The sequence below is a fragment of the Colius striatus genome, chromosome 16, assembly GCF_028858725.1.
Source record: "Colius striatus isolate bColStr4 chromosome 16, bColStr4.1.hap1, whole genome shotgun sequence".
NCBI lineage: Eukaryota > Metazoa > Chordata > Aves > Coliiformes > Coliidae > Colius > Colius striatus.
The window spans coordinates 12906917-12917221 of NC_084774.1; the positions used below are offsets into that span (position 1 = coordinate 12906917).

At 37.9% G+C, this 10305-nt stretch overlaps 1 protein-coding gene across 1 annotated transcript; it reads right to left on the minus strand.

Moving 5' to 3' along the window:
* Positions 1–2269: 2269 nt before the first annotated feature.
* Positions 2270–6764, minus strand: CIMIP1 (ciliary microtubule inner protein 1). Its single transcript, XM_010197842.2, has 4 exons — positions 6707–6764; positions 5953–6034; positions 4801–4899; positions 2270–2484 (listed from the first exon to the last, which is right to left on the minus strand). The coding sequence occupies exons 1-4, from the start codon at positions 6745–6747 to the stop codon at positions 2329–2331; spliced, it is 378 nt and encodes a 125-aa protein (XP_010196144.2). The 5' UTR covers positions 6748–6764; the 3' UTR covers positions 2270–2328.
* Positions 6765–10305: the final 3541 nt, after the last annotated feature.

Genomic DNA, 10305 nt, shown 5'->3' on the forward strand with positions numbered 1-10305 from the left:
AAAGGGTCAAACTTAAAATGTTGGGAAAATAAATAGGTGATAGTGTTACATATTCTTGAAGACCAAACCCCCAAATACATATATCAATTGATAGACTTATGCTACACAAAAGACTTCAAATTTTACACAATACTCCTTACATACCCCAAATCAGGTTATATCAAAGTATCTCCTGAAGTAAAGGTAGCTTAAGTGATGGAAAGCATAACAAAAAGCTTCACTGTTAGTACAGAGTTAATATTAAGACATTGGGCATAAGATTCAGAAACGGCCAACTGTGGATGCTGGACAAAGAATTTATTTTGGTTTTCAAAATCAAACTGTGACTCATACGGATTTGGATTTCACTTCATAAAAACATCTACTGGATATTAGGTACCAGTTTTGTTTTTCTAACACAACATCTTTTAAAAAGTAGTGGTCTTAAAGCTTCCTTTTCATTTGACCCGAATTAATGTCATTTTGTTGCTACTATGTTGTTACATATTAGTCTTTACTATACTTATTAATATAAATCAGACAAGAGGATCCATATATAACCTTAAAATCAACTGAAGAACCATGTGTTTAAAATAGACATACAAACCTAGCAAGGACAAGAAAGCACACTGATTTAAAATACTGTTCTAACAATTATCTTCCTTGTTCAAATGCATGTTACAGTTAGTAGCTAAACTGCAATTTAGCTTAAATTGCCAGACTCTGATTCCAAGTTATTATTTATTCTGGTTTTTAAGTAATGTGTCTGAAGTTACTTCTCCTATGTATTCTTGTTCTAGGGTAATCTTTCCAAAGGATATGAGTCACTTCTCCATTACTTGTGAAGAATATGGAAAAAGTAAAATATTATTTTGTGGGCATGTGGAACTGGATTTAAGGCGGGATGTTGATCATTGTGAGTCATTTCTTGGGAAGAAGGAGAGAACAAACACTAGCTGCTGACCTACTGCTATGAAAGCCAAGGATTTACTGCTGACTCAAGAAATAGATATTGATAGCTTCAGAATACAAAGGAGAACTTGCAGCAGGATTACAGAGGAAAGTCTTTCCTCTTTAAGTAGTGAGTTATAAGGAGCTCCCTATGTCGATTGCTTGGAGGCTGTTACTTGTTTAAACATGTTAGCCAATTAGAACTATATCCTGTAAATTGTTGCTACAACTAAAAGAGTGTCCTGAGTTTCCAAAAGTCCTGGCAAATCTTCAGGTAGATAATGAAGCTACACCAGTAACTGCCACTGCAATCCCCTACTATTCCTGAGTGTTTCACCACTCCTGGTTGGTTTAAACATTGGTATAAACAAAACTGAAGCAACAGAAATAACTTTGTAATAGATTTGCATTCTGATCAACTAATTCAAAACCCCACATTTTGATACTAAAACTGATTTTTGAAGTGACTTGGTGGCTTGTTTATTTATACCAATCAAGCTGCTGCCCTGGGAACTACTCAATTGCTTATGTGTGTAACTACACAAACTACTTGTGAAGCATGACCACCACAAAAGGCAATGCAATTAATAATTATGACTTAACTATACTTAGGATTTGCATTTTTTTCCCAATATGTAGTGGTCACACTATGATGAAGCCAGATAATTATCTTTTCTGCAGGTGTTTTTTGTGTTTGTTTTGATCTTTTAATGAGGAAAGCTCTTCCCAAATACAAGGATACAGTTCCATGGCAGCTTGAAACAATTTAAATCATGCCTGCTACCCTTTGCCTCTGCCTCTTCTCATTCTTTCTGTACAAATGAGATGTTTTTGTGCTAGCCACAGGCACTTGAGAAACTCAATAGCAGCCCACTTGAGAGTGCTGATTGAAAACTAATTCTGAACACAGATTCCAATAGCAGTAAGTGATGTATTGGGAACGAGCAGCAGGGTAGGACTGTCAGGAACGTGGCAGTCTGTATTTGTGTTTGAAAAAGCTGCTGTGAAACTGAGTCTGAATGGAGGCTTTCACGGGGAAACAATTATAAAAATGTGCTCCATCATTACTAAAGAAGTTTTTTAAAGACTTCCAATAAGTACTTTAAAATCATAGTCTTACTAATGCTAATAAAAGTGCTACCTGCTCTGTGATCTTTACGTGAGTTTATTCATCGTTGCTTTTACATGAACCTGAAGCAGTGTTAACAGCCTGGATGCCAGAGATTTCAAAAAATCAGTAACAAGCAAAACGTTCCATTAAAATGTTCACACTTCACCAAAATGATTGTGGATGTTTGCATAAATGATTTTAAACCCATAAATGTTTAACAGTCCATGACAGAATATTAACTTAGGGATGCAAATAGATCAGTGTGCTTAAACTGTTATTTCTTAATGTCAGTTAGAGGGCTCACGTGGCCACTTCAGGTCTTTAAAAAAGGCACCTTTGCTGCTTTGAATTTGAAAACCTCGTTCAAGTTCCAACCCTGGAACTGCTGACCTCCAGCCAATAAATCCCTGCGTAGTCTTGGGTACTGGAGGAGATGGTAATACCTAGAATAAAGCAACATGTAGCACATGATGATTAAAAGGTTTTTTGTTCTAATTTCTGTCATGCAACATCCTCTTTTTTTGCAGCAGTGTGGATGGAAATGAGATCTTATAAAAAACAGTGGATTTAAATGCAATCTGCTGATTTAATATCCTGAACACACACCGACATTAATGTAAGGAAATAAGAACTTGGAAGGATAGCTCAGTTGCATGCAAGTTTGATATATAATACAGGATAGTTTATCATTTAAAAAGACATTAGAATAATTTTGGTCCCATCCTATAGCAAGGCACAGGGAAAGGGAAAAGGAAAATGCTGGTTTCCAATGAAGTAACTAACTTTTACTTACCACCCTTCTAAAAAAAAAAGAAAAAAAAATCATTTACTGCCTAAATTGGTATGTGCAGCAGGAAATAAAAGGCAGAGCTGTTGTTTAGTAGTGTATGTTAGCATACCATTTGGGTATTTTTAAGTTTTGCTCAAGACTTTTCTAAGGGCTTTACTGGCTTAACATTATTAGGAGAAGAATTTTATCTTCAGCTTCAGCTTTTTTTCCTTACAGAATAATAATCTTGAAATCTAGTTAACTTCTCTAAACAAAAGAAATAGCATTTTTTACTTGCTGTAATGTAGTTGTTTAGCAATGCAGCTATGGAATTGTAGTTTTGTGGCCAAATGCTAAAGATATTACTAACCAGGCTGGCTTTTGCATCAAGAACTACTTATTTGTTCCACCTTCTTTCAACTTTAAGAGATGGGTAAGCATCAAGTTAATCTGCAACTAATCTAGCTAAAAAGGAAACAAAACGAAAGCCAACAGTCTCTGTTCACTGACTTCTGTGCTTACTTTGGCTGAATCATCTCGATTGGGCATGTTGTATCATTTTAGCATCTGTGGACTTAGTAGAGAAATACACAGCAAGAGAACAATGTTTCAGTTCTCTTGCCAGAGCTGCTTCGCTTTGTTCTTTGGCCAAGATTAGAAAATGTTTATGATATTTAGGTGGAGCAGTTCCTCTGAAAAGATAATTTTTATAGCCAAAAGTGCCACCCACTGAGCATGACAATGAACAAAATCATGTCCCGCTTACAATCTGGGGTAAGGGACTATGGAGAAGCAACTATTAATCTAAGCTAGAGAGAAGAACAGATGTGATGACTGTTACCATGAAGGTAAATGTGCAGAAACACACATAGTTTTGAATAAGGGCTTAAGAAACTTCACTCACTATGTAAAGTGTGATGTAAATCACAGCTAACCCTTATCTTCCTTAGCAAAAATTCTGAGGTGAAATTGAAAGCATGATCCCTGTTTCAGCATGCACTAGGCCATGCATTCTACTTCAGCAGCTGATAACTGGGTGATTTGTTAATGCTCTTACACTCTCACTGTGCTGAAGCAAAAGTAAACTTGACTGGAATTGTAGGCTTGAGACAAAAGTGAAGAACAAGTACCAGTAATGGCAGAAATGTTGCCATTTCATTTCTCCACCACACTCAGCACTAGCTCTTAATTTTTTTTTCAATTTAATTTCAGTAAAAGCTTTTACTACTTCCTCACTTATCTCTTCACCTTTGGAATCCCTTGAAAGAAAGCTAGTTCAGCAAGAAGGAACTTTCAGTCTCTTTTGTTTCCTTAATCTTCTCAAAGTGGACTAACCCTCCTTTTTTGTTAGCATATTCTGCTTCCTCTTTTTACCAATACGTTCCTCCCCAGTGTCATTGATTCAGCTGCCTGTGGAGTTATTTTGTTCATTGGTGATTCTGGCACAGACTATTTATAAATCAAACCATCAGTCCATTTCCAGCTGTTTAACAACTTTTAGACTATGTAAGTATAAATAGCATTGACTCCACCAAAAAGAAGATTGACGCAAGTAAAGCTAGAAAAATGACTGCATCTTCACCACTAGTTAAATTGGAGAGCTAAGGTCATGATAAGCCTTGAAGCAAGACATGTATATGTATATTTGAGCAATGAATGGCCAGCAATCACAAATGGCTCTGTGAGCACTCTTCTAAGCTCTACAGTTAACTGTTCTGCTATTAGATGTCACAGAGGACTGTGAGTGGGGGAGGTACTGTACAGAAAGATGATTATATACAGTGAAAGCTCTGTGAACTACCAACCACATCCAAACAGCAATTCCTTGTTTTAAATTAATGCTTTTAAACCATTGCTCAGGTTGCAAATACAATTCACTTTGACCTTTAGTTAAAGGCCCACCTCCACAAGACAACTGATTTTCAGAGCTTGTGTAGTTTCTTAAGAGAATTATTGCTACATTGTTTTTTAAAAAATCTGATTTTCTCACCTGAATGTATTTTTCTATAGGTGTCACAGGTCGAATCTGCAGATGTTCTGGAAGCTGTATCTTGGGCCTTGTATCTTCTTTCTTGTCACTTTCAATCAACTTAAACCAAAAACATCAAGATTAAAAATGAGACTGTTCTGCAATATGCTGTAATATCTGATATCTTCACCATTCCTCTCAAAATTGTATCTGAACTCCCTGTTCTTTCCATCTGAACCAGATCTACTTGTTGTGGTGCTTGGGACATTACTGTAATGTAATATTTGGTTTCAGAAAGTGATGTATTTCTGAATTTCAGACGAAAGGCTAAATGTTGCTGAGTGATTGCAACTCTCTTATCTACATCACCGGTCCAAAAAGAGTTGGGAATAAAACTTATATATATCTTATATGACCACCAAAGATTAATAAATGGTAAGTACATGTGTGCACCAATAGTAACAACACATAATCTGTCAACTTTTCAGCTGCAGATCTGTTAATACTGTGCAAAGGTGGCACATGTGACACACCAGATTTATCAAGGATAGATGTTGAAGCCTGGAGGACTAAGGTTTGCAAAGTTGCTAACTTGGATGCCTACAGGAACCTTCAAAGAATTCCTAGAACAGATTAAGTACTTCTAGCCCCATGGAAAGTACATTTATCATTATTCAGGGGCTGCATCAATCCTGTTCTTTAGTACTGAAATACTGTGATTACAGATGTAACATTATGTGCTACTATACTCTAATATCTAAACATCACTGAGAATAGACAAATATTTTCATTTGTTGTAAATTGCCCCACTGAAAATTTAATTAGCTAGAACCTTTTCCCCTGGATTTTTAAACTACCATATGGATAGACAAAGGGGAAATATTTTCTTGTCAGTATGCATCTAGTACTTGTTAACACTATTGGGAGTCATGTTTCTCCAGAGAAATATATCAGAATAGGCATAGCATATAAATTACCACTTGCTACATTTTATTCAGAGGAAAAAGGAAACTTTGAACCTGTGTGAAAAGCAATGCACTTGTTATCTCAGAACCTAGCTTAGGAAAGCATACTCTGTACTTTTCTAGTCTTCTGTGTTCTCATAATTTTGCGTCCAGCTAATTTTGTGTACAAGTACATGTCAAGTGTTGCTTATATGCCATTCCATTTTACCTCCTCAAGAGGTGTTTTCAAGAATCCCCATTTGTGAGGCCACTTTCTTGCATCGTCTAGTTCATTCTCAATGCGTTTTTTCCTGAAACAAATGGAGAAATACTTGAGATTACTTTGAAACCTTTCATTAAGAAAAACCTACAAAAATCCAACTAATAATGTCACAAAACACAGTACTTTAAGCGGGGATCTTTAGACCTTTGCCTAGTTTATATATGTTATCAGTTGTGTGACTTGGAGGTAATGGGGAAGTGTTTTCTAAAGGCTGGAAATGAGACAGTAGGCGTTAATGCACTTCTGTGCAAACTACATTCCATTAGGAACTGGAGAAGGTAAAATTTGCCATGATACATATCTTTGAAGACTTTAAAAGCAAGCACCCACACCCTTTCATACATACTTTCATTTACTAGTGATGAAATGCCCCTTTCTCCTGCCCCAGCCCTGCTCCCCATTCCTCGCACCCAGCAGGACAGTGGGAAGCGCTGGAGCTTCCGTGCAGCACTGGCTGCTTTGCCTGCCCGACTCAGGGCTGGGCATTCGAAGGTACTGAAAGCCTTGGGCTTTTTGCAGATGACACGCTTCGGAAGGAGCACACGACACGTGAAATCAAAGCATGAGCAAACTCCTTCAGCCTCTGCCTGCCTCGGAGCAGGCGCTGAGCTTGGAGCTGCCTTGGGCGAGAAGGGAACGAGGCGGTGGGAGGAGGAGGTAGCCCGGGGCTATCGGCTGAGGGAAGGGCTCAGGCCGTTACCAGCACTTGTCCCGCGCTACGAAGTTGCAGGCCCCGGCCATGTCGGTGCGGCGCTGCGCCGTGTCCGCGCCGCTGTGGCGTTGCTGGGCGACGGCGGCGGAGGCGGGGCCGGGGCGGGCCGCGGCCGCAAAATGGCGTCAAGGGCGTGCACGTGCTCCGTCAGGCGACGGCTTCGCCGGGCGGCGGCGCTCGGGCTTCTCTGTTCTTCTGCCCTTCGCCGCGCTGGCCAGGGGGGCGGTACCAAAACCGTGTTTCTCAGGTGAAAAGCTAAAACTGCGCTTTCATTAGGTCCCTGAGGCAATCAGGGGAAGCACACTCAGTGTCGTGTTTTTTGGGGATGCCTTTGAGTGACTTTTTTAAAAAATGCCATTGGGTAGGAAAATACGTTTGGATTAAGTTGATGGAAAGCTGTCACCCAGCTGTCACCCAGCTTTCCATCAGCTCCAGCGTGAGCAGTTGCCCATGTTTTAGGGGAAAAGATGTTTTCACCGAGAAACAAATTCTTGACACCCTTCTGGATACTCAGATGTGAAGAAGCTCTTTAAAACCTGCTCAGGGGTTCAGCAGCCAAAAACTTGAAGTGTTTAGTTGTTTGCTTGAAGGATGCTTGTTTTTTATTTTGCTGAGAATCAGATTGTTAATATGTCCAAAATTCAGACCATATATGCTCTGATGAGCCTTTGCAGTGTTTTTCTGGTAGGTGTTGTTCTTCACAAACTACGTGCTAATATTAGAAGTTGTGGGAAAAACCTGAACGTGCTTCATGGGTTATGTGTGAGAACCTAAAAAAAGTATTTACAGCTTTTAAAAAGTGCCCTGTGTTCCAATACATCAAGATTTTTGGCTCTCCATCAATTTTTTGGTAATTTTATTTTCTTGCAGTTGCTTTATAAAAAAATTAAAAAATACATGTAGCCAAGTGACTCTTTATCATTATGAGCTTAAATAGTTCCCTGAGCCCCCTTTTTTAAAAAAAACCTGGAAACTGGCTTGAGCAAACACACTGTAAATAGTTAATGGGATTCTTTCACACCATTGGACAGTTAATTTTATAAAATAAATGCAGAAAGGTTTTGACCTAAGCTGAGTGGTTTATAGGTGGTGTGTTTGAATGCTTAATTGCTAGCTTTTTGAGTTTTTTACTAGAGAAAAGGATCTAAAGGATTTAAATATTTGAGTATGAGAAGATTGTATATACATTTATTAGTCGTTTTACAAGTACTGAGAACCTCTATTTGAGTAAGAGGAGAAAACAAACTTCTGTAGTCCTAAAATAGCAATTAGTACTGCTCTTCTGGGTCTCTAACAATCATTAAACTATCAACAAAAGAGAATATTTCACTTACATGCTATTTCTTGATTCTCTAATTGATAATTAGACTAGCAATTAGATCAGCTGGGTCTCCCATCACACCTATAAACGCTTACTCATTGTCCTACTTAAATGTAACTAAACAGCAGGGGTTAATTATCTCAGGAGCCCTCTTATTACAGCCTTGATAACTTTCAGTGAAAAAAAGGTATTTTGTTAATGAAAACAACCAAATTCATAGCTTACTATGTGTCAGGATTTAAACTACAGAAGCAGTTGTCAAGAGAGAATGAAACTTATTATACTAACATTGTGAAAATAGGATTTAGAACGTTCAGTCTTTCTCTTTTTGAACTTAATTGTTTTTCAGATGAGGAAGTGCACTAAATGTGTAGTTAGTTTTAGGTCTTAATAGGTTCTTATGAACACAGGACTATATTAGAGTTGTCCTTGCACTATGAGAAAATGAGCGAAATAGTACTTTAATGACCTGATATCTCTACTGAATGACTGAGGAATACAGGTCCATAGAGATTGAAAAGTCAGTTGTTGAAAGTCTAGATCTTTTAGCTACATACAACAGCACTTATCACATGATAAATTTTAAAGTAGAAACTACATTGTTCGACGTACATGTTTAAAGGGAATCAAGTATAAATACATGTTGCTTCCAAGCAACATTCAGATCTTCTACATTGGGTAAATTCTAACCTGAATATGGCCGTAAGTGCTGAAATCCTGATGCTAATGCTGCCTGTCTTCTTGCAGTTAGCAATTATCCAATTATGATTCTGCTCAGTCTCTGAGAACTCACAACTCTTTTTCAAGAATTTAGAACCTGTATGTAGCTTAAGAGTTGCAGATTACAAACTTGAGTTTCAGATCTTTTTACCTACATTAGGCATCCCCCTGGCACTGGGGAAGTAGTTTTCAGTTGCCTTTTTATTTTTACACAGACCCCTCTCCCAGCAGAGTAAAAGTGCTTGCAGTGCTATGTTCTGACACAGGCTAGGGTATTGAGAATGATTAGAACTATCCAAGTGGAAAACAAGATACCTTAACCTAAATACAGTTTTTGTGTGGTTGTAGAAATGCTTCCAGCAGCACAGGATGAGGTAGTGCATGAGGATTTGGAGGAGGGCAGTACTGGATGATAGTGCTAGGTCTGAGTTTTTACAAAGGCTACAGAATTAGGATGTTGTGTTGACACCCATACAGGTGGTAATGCTTTGTGAAATAGGTCAGAGAACTAAACTGATTTAAATAGACTCTGCATAAAGAGAAAGTCAGATCAGTGTTTTAATCTGTTTCACAGAACAGCTCTATGAACAGTTGTGCTTCTGCAATCAAGGCAGCAGACAGAATGGAGACAGGAAAAAGTGATATGTGAGCTGAAATGAACAACCCAGGGTAGGTGGATATTAAACCTCTACTACTGCAAAAGACGTTGTGTAATGCAATGATGGCTTTGTTAATGTTGTTTATGATCTTCAAGATTTTAGTTAATTTTTGGTTTCTGTAAGTCTCATGTGTCTCTCTTGATACAAAAATATTAAGTTTTTTTTTTTTTATTGAGGATTATGGACAAAAGATTCCAAATTAGCACACAGTAGCCTTCTTTGGGATAATCGTTGAAACTGTTTGAAAAGAACAAACTTCCTCTTTTTTGGAGATTCTAGTTGATTCTAGTTGATACTTGGACTCGGGTACAAAAGATGCAGATATGCTTTATAGTACTCTAAACAAACTGTTGTGTAATTTTCAGCCTCAGTTCCAAGGCCAGAACAAGATCACGTCCCTGATTCCAGCACTGTGTTATGAACTATACAGGTTTTACTGCATTAATATTCTCACCAGTAGAGACTTGTCTTCTGCCTTTCATCATGTTTAGAAAAAATAATGAAAAAGCTTTTTTTTTTTTTTTTTTTGTAAAGGGTATTTTGGTTTATATTTTCTAGTTCTTAGGCCATAAATTATTGTTTTATATTATTTATCACAAATTATTTATCACAGAATCACAATTAGATCGAAACCCTTGATCTCATTTTGAGGAGTTCTGCATTGTTCAGGTTCAACATTTATTCCCTCCTCCAAAAGACAAATGAGAAAACTTTCTGACAAGTGTGGGCTGATGTTAAAATCCTAATGCTGTTTTACTGCTTATGTACATTCAAAGGAAGTGTAGGCAGAGCTGGCTTGGGGCACTACAGCATGTCATACTGTGGTTGGGTGGGACAGTCCTTGAGAAACGAATCTGCTTGGCTGTACTTAGAGGCTTGTCTCAACT